At 46.9% G+C, this 16362-nt stretch overlaps 1 protein-coding gene and 1 pseudogene across 1 annotated transcript; one reads left to right on the forward strand and one right to left on the reverse strand.

Annotated features, from left to right (window-relative positions):
• Nucleotides 1-458: 458 nt before the first annotated feature.
• LOC138726351 (histone-lysine N-methyltransferase SETD2 pseudogene) lies at nucleotides 459-3535 on the forward strand (annotated as a pseudogene).
• Nucleotides 3536-5926: 2391 nt separating this feature from the next.
• On the reverse strand, nucleotides 5927-15354 carry RAP2C (RAP2C, member of RAS oncogene family). The gene is made up of 4 exons (XM_069868072.1): nucleotides 15232-15354; nucleotides 14804-15162; nucleotides 12771-13090; nucleotides 5927-8063 (listed from the first exon to the last, which is right to left on the reverse strand). The coding sequence occupies exons 2-3, from the start codon at nucleotides 15074-15076 to the stop codon at nucleotides 12812-12814; spliced, it is 552 nt and encodes a 183-aa protein (XP_069724173.1). The 5' UTR covers nucleotides 15077-15162; nucleotides 15232-15354; the 3' UTR covers nucleotides 5927-8063; nucleotides 12771-12811.
• Nucleotides 15355-16362: the final 1008 nt, after the last annotated feature.

A 16362-nucleotide genomic window follows, 5' to 3' on the forward strand; every position in this document is an offset into this window, starting at 1 on the left:
ACAAGAAGGATGTTGAGGCTCTGGAGCAAGTCCAGAGAAGAGCAACGAAGCTGGTGAAGGGGCTGGAGAACAGGCCTTATGAGGAACGGCTGAGAGAGCTGGGGGTGTTTAGCCTGGAGAAGAGGAGGCTGAGGGGAGACCTCATTGCTCTCTACAACTCCCTGAAAGGAGGTTGTGGAGAGGAGGGAGCTGGCCTCTTCTCCCAAGGGACAGGGGACAGGAAGAGAGGGAATGGCCTCAAGCTCCACCAGGGGAGGTTCAGGCTTGACATCAGGAACAAATTTTTCACGGAAAGGGTCATTGGGCACTGGCAGAGGCTGCCCAGGGAGGGGGTTGAGTCACCTTCCCTGGAGGTGTTTAATAGACCAGTGGACGAGGTGCTGAGGGACATTGTTTAGTGATTGATAGGAATGGTTGGACTCAATGATCCAGTGGGTCCTTTCCAGCCTAGTGATTCTATGATTCTAAGTGAGCCTTGCTTGTGCTGCATCTTCCGCCTGTCCATTACTCTCCTATCCCCAAAAAGTCCCATTGGCCACAACAATTACTCTGACACAGGGCAGAGGGACAGCAAGGCAGGCAGTGAGGACAGTGACATAGAGGACCGGGGGTCCGATGTCGGTGTCCCATGGAAATGGTTTCATTCCATTGTTGCATCACCACAAGCACTTAACCACAGCGACGAGGCAGAGCAGCACTCAGTCCTCTTGACTCAGCCAGAAGGAAGAGGTGTTCCTCTGACCACTCATCTAGCGGGTCCTAACTACGTAGAGAGACTGGAGAATATGGCAGGCAAAGGTGGCCCATGGAGAGAGAACAGATGCTCTCCTAGAGGCATGGAGAATAGTGCAGCAACTTCTACTGATCTCACCAAGAAGGAGACAGAGAAGCTGCAGCCTGATCCAGGCCAGCCTCAGAGCACCAAGGGGCCATCGTACCTGTCAGGGAGTTTCAAAAGCGCTGATGTATCTCAGCATCAGACAAGGCTTTTCAAGCCAAAAGGTAGGCAAGGGAAGGGTGGCTTTATCCAGTCTGGCCTCGGAGATTTCTCCAGCCTGGACGGTTTTCACACGATGGGGCATGTGGGTGGTTTGGGAAGGGACCAAGTTTTCCCAGCTGGAGAAACCAAGTAGCAACTACCTGCACCCAGACAGCAGCATCAGGGTCTACTCGGGCTGTGTTTACCAGCCAGGCTTGGGAGTGTACGGCAAGACAACCGTTAGTGGGATGCGAGGTCTCCTGGCAGACCTTCTGCAGCTAGTTACAAACCAATTCAAGGGCAAATACTGGATTCTCTCACAGATGATTACAAGCACTGTGAAGAGGATGACCGTTGGGATGACGACTGCCAGCTTCGTTTTCCCAGCCCCTCTGGTAAACACCAGGTGCCCGGGCAGAAAGCAAAAGGCTCAGTGCAGGCACGCGAGATTAGCGGCAATTCACACAAGGAGCTGGTGCCCGGCAGGGAGAAGGAGGTGGTGAAGAGTTTGGAAAAAAACTATGCAAAAGAACGAGGTCAGCGAAAAAGAAGACACCCAGAGTTGGAGAGTAACTCTGAGGGTGATGTGGACTCAAGGGACAAGAAGAAGGCAAAACTGGAATGGGGACAAATGGCAGCAACACGGCAGAACTCCTCCATGGTCAGTCCATTGTGTGTCATGGATGACTTCAAAGACCCCCAGCGCTGGAAGGAGTTAGCCACGCTAGGAAAGATGCCCCCTTACTTTGGCTTGATTGAGGAGAACGTGTACTTGACAGAACAGAAGAACAAAAAATCTCACCAGGATATGGAGGACATGGTGTGCCAGTGCCCTCCTCTCTCCAAAAAGCAGCAAGCCCAGGGAGCGGTTGCTTGCGGAGAACAGTGTCTCAATCGCCTGCTCCTGACAGAGTGCTCTTCCCAGTGCCCAAAAGGCAAGTACTGCTCCAACAGGCGTTTCCAGAAGAAAGAGTACGCAGATGTTGAAGTGAACCTCACTGCAGACAAAGGCTGGGGGCTGAGGGCTGCCAGAGATCTGCCACCAGACACTTTCGTCCTGGAGTACTGCGGAGAAGTGCTGGATCACAAGGAGTTCAAGGCTCGCGTGAAGGAATATGCCCGCAACAAGAATATTCATTCCTATTTCATGGCTGTGACGGAAAACGAGATAATTGATGCTACCCAGAAAGGAAACTGCTCTCGATTCATGAACCACAGCTGTGAACCAAACTGTGAGGCACAGAAGTGGATGGTGAATGGGCAGCTCCGGGTTGGACTTTTCACCACCAAACCAGTCCCATCGGGCTCAGAGCTGACATTTGATTACCACTTCCAGCACTACGGCAAAGAGGCTCAGAAATGCTTCTGTGGCTCAGCCAACTGCCGGGGTTACCTGGGAGGAGAGAAGAGGGTCAACATCAGACCTGCCAGAAGAACACTGGAAAAGGCACGCTCCCGTAAGAAGCATTCGGTGGACAGGGAGCTGGAAGCGCTGCTGGAGAACGGAGAAGCTGACAGCAACGAGAACCAAGGTCTCAGGTTAACCTGGCTGATGCTTCGTATTAGAACTCTGGAGCAGAAGCTCATCTGCCTCAGGATCATACAGAACATGCACTCACAGTCCAGCCTGAAATCCTTCCTGAAGCACGACGGCTTATCTCTCCTTTGGATTTGGATGAAGGAGATGGAGATGGAACAGGGGAAAGGAAGCATGTCTAACAACCTGCAGCTGCAGCTGGAGATTCTGAAGACACTAGAGCTCCTGCCCATACCCACCAAGAACATGCTGGAAGAGAGCAAAGTTATTCCCATTGTCGAGCGCTGGGCTCAGACCAACGACAGCCAAAACCAAATGGACAAAACACCGGATGTGACTGACTTAGCTACCAGGCTGCTCAACACCTGGAAGCAGCTCAAGCAGGTGTACCGGATCCCAGAGAAGAGGCCAGTGGAAAAGTAGAACAGCACCAGCTGTGGCAGAGAGACCATCAGCCACAGGGATGAGGGGCCTGCTCCCAAGCAGCACATTCTCAGCAAACAGCAGCAACCCGAGAAGCAGAGCTGCGGAAAGAGACAGAGAGAGTCGTTGCCACTGCCCTTGGCGTACGAGCGAGGAACCAAGAGGCCAGTGGACACGTATGACACACCAGCACCTCACAAAAAGAGAGTCCGATTTGAGCGCCACCACGGGCTGTCCCTAGCAGAGCGCAGGAAGCTCTTTGAGCAGCGGTTTGCCCAGCAAGAGGCCCAGAAGCAGCAACAGCAAAACTGGGCGATGGTGCACACCCTGCTCTACAACCCCATGGGCTACGGCGTGCCTCACTACAGCTTTACAGGCTACCCCGGGGGCTACCCCACACAGACCCCAGCAACCCCAACGCTGGCAACATGCTGCTGCCCACACCCAACATGGGTTCCATGGGCTTGTCGGCGGCAGATGAGCACTTGCAGGCTTGGGTGCAGAGACAGAGCTGTGGGGTCTGGGACTGCAGCCAGCAGCCTGTAGCTCCACAACAGCCTCATGTGCCAGCCCAGCACCAACCAGCCTGGCGTTAAGCAGCACAGACCAATTACGGTCACAGACCTGGAGTAACCTCTGCTACCACCACAGCCACACCAGCCCATCGATGACAGATCACAGAATCACAGAATAACCAGGTTGGAAGAGACCCACCGGATCACCGAGTCCAACCGTTCCTACCAAACACTAAACCTTATCCCTCAGCACCTCGTCCACCCATGCCTTAAACACCTCCAGGGAAGGGGACTCAACCCCCTCCCTGGGCAGCCTGTTCCAGTGCCCAATGACCCTTTCTGTAAAGAATTTTTTCCTAACGTCTAGCCTAAACCTCCCCTGGTGGAGCTTGAGGCCATTCCCTCTTGTCCTGTCCCCTGTCACTTGGGAGAAGAGGCCAGCACCCTCCTCTCTACAACGTCCTTTCAGGTAGTTGTAGAGAGCAATGAGGTCTCCCCTCAGCCTCCTCTTCTCCAGGCTAAACACCCCCAGCTCTCTCAGCCGCTCCTCATAAGGCCTGTTCTCCAGCCCTTTCACCAGCTTTGTTGCTCTTCTCTGGACTCTCTCCAGAGCCTCAACATCCTTCTTGTGGTGCAGCCAAACCAGAAAATACTCCATTTTTCCCAGATTCACAGCTTGAAAGCCAAAACCTGTGAATAATTGTTTGTTTGTTTGTTTAAAATAAAATAATTATTCCTAGAAGTGTGAGGCAGTTTGTGGGTTTTGGAAGAAAAGCCGGGCTTTGCTAAGCTGGACATTGCTGGCTTTCCTACCCCAGCAGTCCTTTCTAACACATGCAACCTGTGCATCACCACGCTCCGTATTATGTGCTGGACCATGTCCAAAGTAGGGCAACAATGCTGGTGAAGGGTCTGGAGCACAAGTTTTATGAGAAGCAACTGGGGGAAAAACAAATTCTTCATCGAAAGGGTTGTCAAGCATTGGAACAGGTTGCCCAGGGACATGGTGCAGTCGCCATCCCTGGAGGTATTTAAAGACCCATGGATGCAGCACTCAGGGACATGGCTTAGGGTTTGACTTGATAATCCTAAGAAGGGTCCTGTCCAACCTAAACAATTCTATGAATGCTGCCAGCCAAGCTCTCAATCAGCTCAATGCTGCCCTCAGCAGGGCCAACAAACTCCTACAGGTAGGATTTGACCTTTGAATTGCACACTCTTGCTCCCTCTTCTTTTAAACCACATGAGCAACTGGATTTAAGTCAGTGATCAACCCACTTGTTCCACCTCAGAGCAGACTGCTATTACTGTGTCAGCTACCACTCTCTCTGACTCCACTGAGAACGGGGTATGCCTCACCCAAGCCCCTCAGGGAGGTTAGCAGAAGCAGATATTCTGACCACTTAGGCAGGCAATCTGCTCCGCTTCTCTGCCTCTGTTACAAGGCCTGGCCGACAATCACCAGCTTCGTATTTCAGAGAATTGTTGCCAAGTTGCTCTGGGCCCTCTGAGATGGAAGGCTTTCAAGAAAAATCTCCTGAGGCCAAGCTCCAAGAGCACTTCCTTGGCTACTGTGATGGAAAGGAGCCAGTTCTGGATTCCTGGGGTGGAGAGCAGCTCCAGAGACACTGTAAGACGACATCACGATTCACAGCACCTACACACACATAAAAGTCTATCTGAAAAATAAGAATATTAGAAAGACTTGGTCAAGAGAAACACCTATACTTCTTTTGAACAACGCTGCATCTTACTGGCCTGTGAAGAGAGACGCCTGTGAAAAGAGACACCGTGACTGCAGTGAACAGGCTCCCCAGCTCAGAGGAGTCCCTTCCTTGCCCAGCAAGACAAACCATGGCCCCTGCTCCCCCTCCTCTGTACTTGGAGCACCCGAGATGGTGAGTTTTACATTCAGTCCGGACACAGTGGCACACCCCGTTCCTCTGAGCCCAAGGAGCCACTCAGGACAATTCAAATATGCTTATTGTGTTTAGAATAACCACTACTGCAAATCAAAGAAACCAAAAGAAAAAACAAGAAAAAGAGGCAGCTTGTTGGTCCAGCCCACTTTAGAAGGTGTTGAACACAGCACAGTCACCCCAGTTTGGCAATACAGGCATCATTTTATTAAAAAAGTTACAAACAGGTGGACTGTAGGGTTGTCTTACAAAATGACAGGAATGAATTCTACTGGAAAAAACTTTGTACAAAGCCTTACAGGTAACTGTTCCGTTTTTGCACTTGTTATTCCAGATTTCACCTATCACTGATAAAGATACAGTACATTAGATACATGGTGTTAGGTTACATTTTCATTTGTAGAGCCCTACTGCAGTGATTTGAACAACTCCCAAAACAGATGCCATAGCAAAGACAATACATATTGCATTTGTTATCAGCCTCTTACTCTACTAAGCAACTTCACATGCAATCTATTGAGGAAGCCTAAAATACCTTTTGGTCCCTTTTCCCCCCCACAAAGTGTGCTGAAGAAACCATCTCTCGTTTTCCCAGTCCTGTCACTCTAGCCTAGGTCAAGTTTTTTAAGGGTTTTTTTTTTGTTCTTTTTTTGTTTTCTGTTTTGTGCTGAAGTCAATGAAAATGAACACTGGTTTGATAACTGCCCACAGGAACGAGCCACCAACTGATATTAACTAACTCTTTCCCCCTTAGGCAAAGGAAAACTAGGATCTTTATCAATTACTTTTATTTCCTACCACTTCCTTACAACTGACAAAAAAAACCCAACAACCACCACTTTAAAATAAAATTACTTTGAACGCAAGGTTTGGTTTAATTCTGATATTAAAGTGCCAACCTACGCATTAGCCTCAGCCTGTTTTTAAAGTTTGTACAAACGTCGGGGGGGGGGAAAAAACCATGTCAAGTAACCCCCCATGAAAAAGTCAGGTTTTTCAATACCCAAGCAGAAAACCTGGTGTCCTCTTCTTTGCAGGATCCAAAATCCACACTGAATGTAGACTCACAATCTTTAGGTCTGCTAACACTGTAAAGTCAGCCTGTATTGCTACCAATAAAACACATTAATGTTGAGATACGGTACCGATGATCTTTTATTGTTTTAAATGCCATCATCCACAATACAATGCGTCAGTTTTAAACTGCTTAACCTCATATACCCATCACTGCTTTTACTGGAGCTTTTGTTAAAGTCGTTTAGCTATGACAGGGGAAAAAAAAGTACATTTCTAGAAGCATGTTCAAATGACTAAAGCTGGGCTCCTAAAAAACCTAGAACTTTGGTGCAGTAGGTGAGCTGCAGTTGTTAAACTTCTGCAAAAAAATTTACACATTTTAAAACACTGCTAGTAAAAGCTCTCATGTATGCAACAGGTTAATCAGACTGAACAAAACTATTTCATCTGCTGTTTGTACATTTCCATTCTGCTCTTTATACCTGTGTTATTGTTACAGTTTTCAAGTATTGAGAGAAAACGTTGATCAGGTAAACAATAAGGAAGGCAATGGCTGTTTAAAGCACACCTGCAGTTTTTATCACTGAAACCTGGTGCTTTTTCCCCTCGTTACACCATCTTGTCTCTAGTATTAAACTTGTTTACTGGGGAAATCAAAAAAAAAAACCACAACGAAAAAGCAATTTGTGACAGTGCAAGAAAAACATTAACAAATATTGCTTTAAAATATTATTCAGAAAGACAAATATTAGGAACTATAAAATGTAAAGTGATCTTATTTGCATTAGATTTACACACGTGCAGAGGTCTACTAGGTGTCTCTCAATGTGCCAGGCAAAGCTGAGCTGACTGACCAAGCATGCAGCCCGCTTTGAAGGATGCATTATCCCTTTTCAAAGGCATAAAGAAGCTATTTGTAAACAGGCAAGTTCAAAAACTCAGCAGAAGGAAAGGGTGCTGCCTTTTTTTCAATGCTGCAATCATCATTTTTGATTAAAGGTGTTTAAGAAACACACGACTGCAAGAAAAACATCAGCTGGAAACTTAACCTCCCATTCCAAGTAATCCCTGTTGTCAAGCCGGACCAGTTACAAACAATACCCCGGCTGCATTTGCCAAGAAAAGGGATTCCACATCCAGACAACAGAGGTGCCTTCAGTATCTTTTCTGACACTGTCACACATCAACAAGCACTCCCAAAGAACGACCAGCTACATTGTTGGAGAAAACTTTGCAAGGAGAAATAAGCACTGATGCGAGGTAATATACAGAAGTAACCATTTGTTTAAGGCTCAATTGATTCTCCATTAAAACTCTCTTCTTTTTAAAAGGCATTGAGTAGTAATACTGAGTTTAAGTATTTAATAAATACAAGTTCAGAAATTGATTAAAGAAATCAATTAAAATAGTAAAAATGAACTCTTGCATATTAGCCATTATATGAACCTAGAAAGCTAGAAAAGGACTGACAGAGAAAGAACAGATTTTTAAACTTATGGTAAACGTGCTAAGCATTCCGATTAAGGTGTGTGGATCCTGGAGGCCACCAACCTTACGCACTTAGATGTATGGCGATGTGCTGTAATAGAGACAGGTTTACCAAGGCTCAGCTCTGCAACCTGGGCTGAAAGTTCTCCAAAGCAGCATCTGTGCAAGTTTCCTCTGAGATTTATCTGCAATTGAAACAGATTAACTAATGAAAGCCACATTCCACACATTCCAAGGGAACTCAGCTTCTCCCACACTGGGAAACAGCTAGTTTTCAATACTGAGCTCCAAAGCACTGCTTTACACAGTGGCACTCTTGAAGTCCTCCTCCTCTAAGTCTGGTAATACAAGAGGCAAACAGGTAACAGGTTACTGCTATGAACTTGGTAAGAGCTGCCCCTGTGGAGTACTAAATTACTTCCAAGAATCTGAAACAGCTTGGAAATCTAAGTTTTCCTGAACAGATATAAATACGCAAGGCTTTGAACTGGTGGGGAGGAGCCACTGTATCACCCAGTAACTTAGAAATGTAAGTGGTGTTATCAATGGGACCAATACATCTTGGTATTTCTGATAACTTGTTTACACTTCGTAAGGTTCAGCTGAAGAGATACCCCAAAAGCCTCAAAGCTCCAAGTCTGTAGAAACCCATCCTTCACATGCACATGCATGTACTTCCATGAAGCCCGATACTTGGTTTCTCAAGGATTTTGATGAGGCTTCTCAATTCTTGAAGACATTTCTTCATAGGAGGCAGGGTGTTGTGTTTCCTACTGTACTGTTTCTTTTCAGCAGCTGACTTGCTCTCAAGTAACAGTTTGCCATGACAGTGTGCTCTGACATAGTCAGGGTTGTCCTTCTTGCCTACCAGCTGGTCACCCCCAACATTCAGGAGCAGTACTCCTGCACGGACAGGAGCAAACAGCCAGGTTTTGCTTGCTCACTTGTTTGTTTTCCAACCAACAGCAATTTTCGCCCAGTCTGGTGAGCACACATGTCCCTGCACACTGTAGCTGGTCTACCAGTTTTAGATGGGGAGGGTCCCTGTACTGCACAAGCAGCAAATAAACATACAGCTCCTAATGGGGATGGATTAGACCTGCTTAATATGTGTTTTATCTTTGCTTAATGCACATAAGAGGCAAGCCATTTACACTGCAGTTCCTCATCCTGCAAGAGTCAGACGCATCCAAAACTTCACTTAAATCCAGCACTCAGTGCTGCAGCCAGCAAAGAATTGCTGGGGATAGTAAGGACAGAAAAAAAAGTAATGGTGTCTTCCTCCATACACTCTTTCAGCATCCCTGTATTCGCAGGTTAGAGACCTCCTAATTCAGATTTGTCATCTTTCCATTTACCTTGTGCTTAGTTACGATAGTTAGCACCATTAGCTACCAATCAGTACCTTATTTGGCTTCATTTGCTCATGAAATTTCTATAGCACTCTCTATTCTCTTCTGGGAGCAGCCAGGAGAGAAGTGGATGTTAGACAACCTCGTAGGATAAATTTGGCTGTGTTGGTCACACAGACCAGAACACAGTAAACTTTCAGTGTTTATCTCCAGAGCAGAGTAGTCTTCCTTAAGCACTTGCTAGTATCATTCATGAATGCAGGGGACAAATCACTAATCAGTCTCTCACCCAAATATTAAGATGTTCCAAATCTGATAAGTATCTCTACAAAAAACCCTTTAGTGCACCAGCGCCACAAGAGGTGCCATATTTTAAAGATTTACCATATGAAACACTGTCATACTGACAATTCAAGAGAAATACTAGTGCAAGGAACAGAGAGCAGCTACTGGAAATCTCGCATCTCTAAATGCCATAATGAAATCTGAGCAATTCACTGCCAAATCAAGAAAGGGAGGGAGGCAGGAGGGATGCAAGAACAGAACACATTTTTAAAAGGAACTATGGGTTATCCTGATTATGCATTATGTTCCATTCTTCATTTCACCAAAGGCAGCTTACTGCAACAGTAATTCAAGCAAGCACTACTCAAAAATGTTGTGAAAGAACCTATACATCATGCTTGACAGACAGGTTGGAGTATCAGTACCAAAAGGAGGTAAGTGGTACGTGCCAGTTAAAACTGACTGGAACAGCCTTAGACAAAGCCAGGTCCAGCATATACTCCACCCCCCACTCCTCCCATTGGCTTCGCCATCAGAACTGGAGAGACACAAACTGTTCCTACACACTTCATTCTGAACCAACTGATCTGGAACCAAGACTCTCCCTGGACACAGACAGGTCACAGAAGTCGCAGACAGAGCTGTGGTTCAAGCCCACTTCCTACACACAGATTTTCAGACAGCTGATTCCACTTCCTCAGTTTCACTTTACCTAGAAGGGGTCACTGCTAAAGCAGGTGTTCGAGAAGCAGCAACTGTTCCCTGGATCACAGATAAGCAGAATTACCAAGCTGATTACAGCTATCACAAGACACCATCAGCAGTTCTATACTAAAGCACATCAGACTAATTTATCAGGCAAAGGCTTATCATAAAGTTAATGAGATCCTACACCTACTCAAAGAACAAGGACAGAGTGGAAACCAGGAAGAAGAAAATATCCAAACCATGTCATGCTGAAGTGAAAGATACAGAGCATGAAGCCCGTAAAGAGCCAGGATGAGCAATAAAAAAAAGAGGCTTTCAGATACGGTGAGACCTGGACTGAACAGAAAGCTGCTTAGGAAGGAAGGACTTGCTCTTTTGGCACAGGCGACTAAACTACATTGGGTGGAAGCAGCATCTTATAGAAGGAAAGGAAGCATTTTGCAGCTAGAGGCTTGATGTGACACTGAGCTTGGCAAAACGAAGCAGAGGAAATCGGTGTTACAAAAGCTTAAGGTCCCCCACCTCAAGAGATCACTATGACATAAGAATATATATGTTTCTTCCAAAGCAGAAGCATGCTTAGGAAACTCATCAAATCTAGGTTTAAGTTATAATTCAAAGGAATAACATAAGGCCCGCCCCTCACCTCAGTTTCACCTTTAAGATTACACTACATATTTAATCCTAAATCCAGAAGCAGCCAGGTTACAAAGAAGCCTCTTAGAAATAACCGAATCTGGAAGTATAAATTTCATGGATGGATAAGACCCTGATTTTGTCAGAGTTAAAGACAGCAACCTGCACAAGATGAACCACTAGTAACCCAGGGGACTACCGTAACCCTCGGCACGATACTCCATGCCCACAGACTCCTATTTGTGAAGCTGCCTCAGAAGTAACCAAAACATTGCGTTACTATGTGATTCAAGAGATTATCCCTGCAGCACTCCATTAAAAAGAGCAGTAATTCCTTTGATTTACTCCTTCCTATGACCCTATACATCTCTCTATGTGCTGGGGATTAGTGAACCAAAAAAGACTCCATTTGTATTTTTCTCTGCTCCAATACAAGCAGTTTGCTCGCCTTTCAGCAAGCAAATCTTGAACTTACACAAACCTCTCACATGGTGACAGCAGCCTTTCCTTATTTCACAGAACTGAAGATAAAAACATTGTGTATTATCTTCAGCATGACTGTGCTAGGGTCACAGGTATCTGAAATTTTACATTCACAAAGCACTTGATAACAATCTCAAAGACAAGCTTTGAGACTTCACTCTCTGACCTTGCACTCAAGATTAAAGAGGATACATAGTCCAAAGCGTCCAGTAATAACCTATTTTCCCTCTTGTCAGTCAGGCACAAAAAGCTCCTTTGATTCAAGCAAGAGTTACTAACATGACAGTTAGAACCTAACCCTCAATCAGTGCAGCTGTCAAGAGGAGCAGTTCTTTCCCCTGAATTTCCATGTCTTCCTTCTTCCCTGCGTCTACCCTCGGAGACAACTTTGAGCTGTTTGCCAAGACAGGTCCAACAGAGGTCTGGTGGACCACTTGGCTGCACACAGAGCGCATCAGTGACATAGAAGAGCCCTTTTCAGTGACATGGGTTCAAGCTAATGGTGAAACAGAAACTGCAATGGCTATGAAGAAAAACAAGAGCAAGGGGGAGTCCAGAACCACCTTGCACAGGACTAGCAGCACCGCTGTGTGCAGGGGAGAAACAGATCCATTTACACACTTAGTTGGAGAAAGGAGTGAGAAAGACCACCAAGCGTGTGAAAGGCCAAGAGCCACTACCCTTGCATAAAAAGAAACAAAGCAATACCCAAGACAGGGGAAGGTTTATAGAGGCCCCTCTGAACACTGCACTCTTGCCACACCTCTGATGAGTCACTGGGAAAAGACAGAGTGCACTGGGAAGCCATTTTACAGCGTGTTCTCCACTCTGGAGACTTAGATGAAGAGCACTTTGCCCACTTCCTTGACCAACGCATGTAGCCTTCAAGGTCAGGGTGGTTCCTTTTAAACTTATTCGTCTGAGAAGGCAGAAATGTACTTTAAGTACATCCAGTATCTGTACCACAGAATTCTCTCTCTTTTTTTTTTTTTTTTTCAAACAAGCTCAAGGTCTTCTCAGCAAAACTATTGGGAAACTTTGTGACAAAAAATCCTGCTGAACCCCAAGACAATTCCCATGACTTAAAAATAATTCAGATACCAGCTACAACATCAAAAAACATCATTAAGGATAATGTAATGTCAAATACAGCATTAACAGTCAAAACATGTGCAGATGAGATCATACAAAGACAAAGGTCTCACTGTAAAATTACTGCAGTGTTCCCTGACTAACCCTACTGAATTAACACAGGAAGTCCATTTGACTCGAGTAATCATGTGCAACTGAACACACCAGGTTCCATCTCTTTTGGAGGAAGGCCACCTCCAGGTAAGACTCCTTAACTTCAGACTCCCTGTCACACTTTAGCAGCTTACTTAAGTGTCATGCTTATGCACCTTAATTAGTTACGACTGTTGCACCAACCTGCTCTGTATGGCCATGATTGAGGTTTTTCTTAATTTCTCTCACTGGACGGTGCAAGTTGTACAACACTGATCTTGTTTTTCAGGCAGGGAGGCATAGTTCATTTGCCTGACGATCTCCGCGAACAGTTCATCCACCATTGTTTTGCTCTTGGCTGACGTCTCCATGAAGGGACAGCCCCACTCCTGAGCCAGGGCTCTGCCTTCTGCAGGTAAGACCTCCCTCTCCGACTCCAGATCCACTTTATTCCCCACTAGGATCAGAGGAACTTTCTCGTATCTCTTCACCCGGACAATCTGGTCCCTCATTGGCTTGATGTCCTGATCAAACAATCCAGCTGGTTAGTACATTTAAGTAATCACATGAAATGGATACATAAACACTACAAAAGAATGTTTTAATAAGCCTCACATGCAACTGAGCATTCAAAAATACATCAGAAGTCTTCTTAAAATTAGCTCAGATCTAGAAACTGAGGGAAGTTCACTACCCATCTTTAATAAAAGCTGGTTTTTGTCTATTTTATATAAATGCAAACGCATTTTATGAAGTGTATGCACGTGTATACAAACAGCGACGAAGAGAGGTGTTTGTTTGGTTCAGCTGGAGGGATACAGTACAGCTGCTCTGAAAGCTGATTTCAGTTTTCTGAAAAAAATGACCTCAAGTCTCACGACCTGTAACATTAGCAGCAGCATGTGTATCATTACACAATCATTTAGGAAGCTTGCGTTTACAGCTGGAGAAAGCCAGTAATTTAAATAGTCCTCTCGCTTCTGGAATGCTTAAAATAATTCATAGTGAACACATTTAGTCACATATAAGTAGCTAAATTAGATACTGTAAAGGGATTTTTTTTATTACCTAGAGATGCACTTATTCAAGCCTGAGCTGACATCAGGAATTCATGCTTGAAAGTCTGAGTCAGTCCCCTTGTTTTAAGTTACTATCGCTGCTACTGAGTTCTACAAATTCTTGCATAGCTCCAAGACAAAGCAATTTAAGCTTTTGAAGCCACCACTGTGCAGAAGAACTGCAAAGCGTGATTTACACCTACAGGCTTCAGAGTAAACATGCTACAGAGACTAAAAGAATTAAACATTCACAGGGTAGATCACTAACTGCGTGTCCATTCCTCGAATAATCAGGACTTACTGGTCCCCAGAAAAGTGAAAAAGAGAGGAGGAGCATCCCAATGTCATTGCTATTGTTTTCCAATGAAACGATGCCTTCAGCCTGCACTCTCAAGGCCTCTGCTAAGATAAAGTTTAGCCTTCAGCAGAAGCACACGTACTGCCCCAGTGGGGGTGTGCAAGGTTTTGCCAAGCAACTAGAATACACCCAACTCAACAACTGAAGTCAGCGCAGCAGTTGCAAATGCCTATGCTGCATGCAGTGCTACTAAATCCACTTATTCCCCACAAATAAAGCCTCATGTCCGAAGGCAGCTTAGACACCAGTTCACGGTTGAGATATTTCCTTTTTTTTTTTCTGAGAGTTGTAATGGTAGTAAAGAAATCCAGACTTACAAATTATCGCACATGGCTTGAGTCTCCTCTCCAGTACACCACCCTGTGAAAGCACTGAGCTCATGCCAGACAGGGATATATTTTAGAGGGAGGGGACAGAAAATAGCAGTGTACTTAATAACTCACAGCTGCAGGACAATAAAACTCTCTTCAAGACCAATAGGACTTTTAAGAAGGAGGGAAGAAAAAAATAGGAAGTCTCGTCTCGGGTTAAATATTGAGTGATTTCTTAACGAAAGGGAATAACCAAAAAATTTCTGTTGGGGAAGTGGGAGTGGGTCATTGTTCTCCAGCGCTGATTTAACAACGGTGGCACCCTGATAAGTACCTGCAAAACAAGCAGTTTCCCATGGGGAAGCAGGGCAGCTCTGGACGCGCTTTCAAAGTGGGTACTTTTCACTTTCGCCCCTCGGCAGAGACACACGAGCAGAGGCACATACAGAGCTGACCCCCACCTCCCCCTGCGGCGGAGGGGGCTGTGGGATGGGGCCCGGGCGAGCTCACCTGGAAGCTCTGCTGGTTGACCAGGCTGTAGACCAGGATGAAGCCCTGCCCGTTTTTGATGTAGAGGTCGCGCATGGAGGCGAACTGCTCGGTGCCCGCCGTGTCCAGGATCTCCAGCACCGACGGGGACGAGTCCACCTCGATCTCCTTGCGGTAGAAGTCCTCTATGGTGGGGTCGTACTTCTCGATGAAGGTCCCGGTGACGAACTGCACGGTGAGGGCGGATTTCCCCACGCCGCCGCTGCCCAGCACCACCACCTTGTACTCCCGCATCGGGCCCCGCCGCCGCCCGGGCCTAGGGCAGGCGGCAGCGCGGCCCTCGCATAGCCCCGAGCGCCCGGGGAGAACTCGCGCCGAGCCTGAGGGACAGAGACAGCCGTTAGGGCCCAGCCCGGCCCCCGCCCCGCCGCCGCCGCCCCGCTCCTCACCGCCGCGCTCACGCCATCCCGCCGCGGGAACCGCCCGGCAGCGCCCGCCCCCGCCCGGAAGGGTTTCGCTGCGGCACCAGCGGGCGCGCCCCTTCCCCGCTTCCCTTCCGGCAGCGAGAGCTGGGCGCGCCCAGCCACGGGCTGCGCCGACGGACGATTTAGGCGGTGACACCCGCCGAGGGGAGGGGTTTGCGCGTGACACCGAGGCGGGGCCGGTCGCCTCCTGCGGGGGGGAAGAGTTTGCGTGTGACACCCGGGCAGCCCCATTCTCCTCCCGTGGGGGGAAGACTTTGCCTGTGACACCCAGGCAGCACCACACCCCCACACCCCCCCCCGCTTTCCGTGATGGGGGACGGGTTTGAGTGTGACACCCAAGCGGCCCCATTCGCCTCCTGTGACGGGGGACGCGGGTGTGAGTGATGCAAGAAGTAGTTGCTGTTACCAAAAGTGGAATATTTTTTTATTTAAGCTAAAGCAGAGTTAATTTTCGACTAAACAATTGTATTTTTTTGAATGTTAGACAGAATGCCCCCCCTCTCAGCACACTTTTAGTAACACATTCTTTTTCAAATAGTGTTTTTTCCAGACACCGTTCATTCTTCGGAAACGATAACGCTTTCTGCTCAGGGTGAGCTGAGCCCAACAGACACGCCGCCTTCTGCAATCGCTATTTGCGGTCTCTCCCCATCTCAAACGCAAGGTCACAGCTGGCTCCAAAGCTCCAAATTAGCAAGAGATTCAACTGTTGCAAAGTTTCATAATAACATTACAATTAGACCTTGGAAACGAATAGAATATGCACAAGAATTCTGGGATTCCTCTCTTCAGGCAGTTGTAGAGAGCAATATTTTTTCCTAATGTTCATCCTGACCCTCCCCTGGCGGAGCTTGAGGCCATTGCCTCTCTTCTTGTCCCCTGTCACTTGGGAGAAGAGCCCAGCTCCCTCCTCTCCACAACCTCCTTTCAGGTAGTTGGAGAGAGCAATGAGGTCTCCCCTCAGCCTCCTCCAGGCTAAACACACCCAGCTCTCTCAGCCGTTCCTCAGCCCCTTCACCAGCTTTGTTGCTCTTCTCTGGACTCGCTCCAGCACCTCAATTAAACAGTCACATGCCTTTCACATTCTTTCTAACA

This window comes from Phaenicophaeus curvirostris, chromosome 13 (genome assembly GCF_032191515.1).
Source record: "Phaenicophaeus curvirostris isolate KB17595 chromosome 13, BPBGC_Pcur_1.0, whole genome shotgun sequence".
Lineage (NCBI taxonomy): Eukaryota > Metazoa > Chordata > Aves > Cuculiformes > Cuculidae > Phaenicophaeus > Phaenicophaeus curvirostris.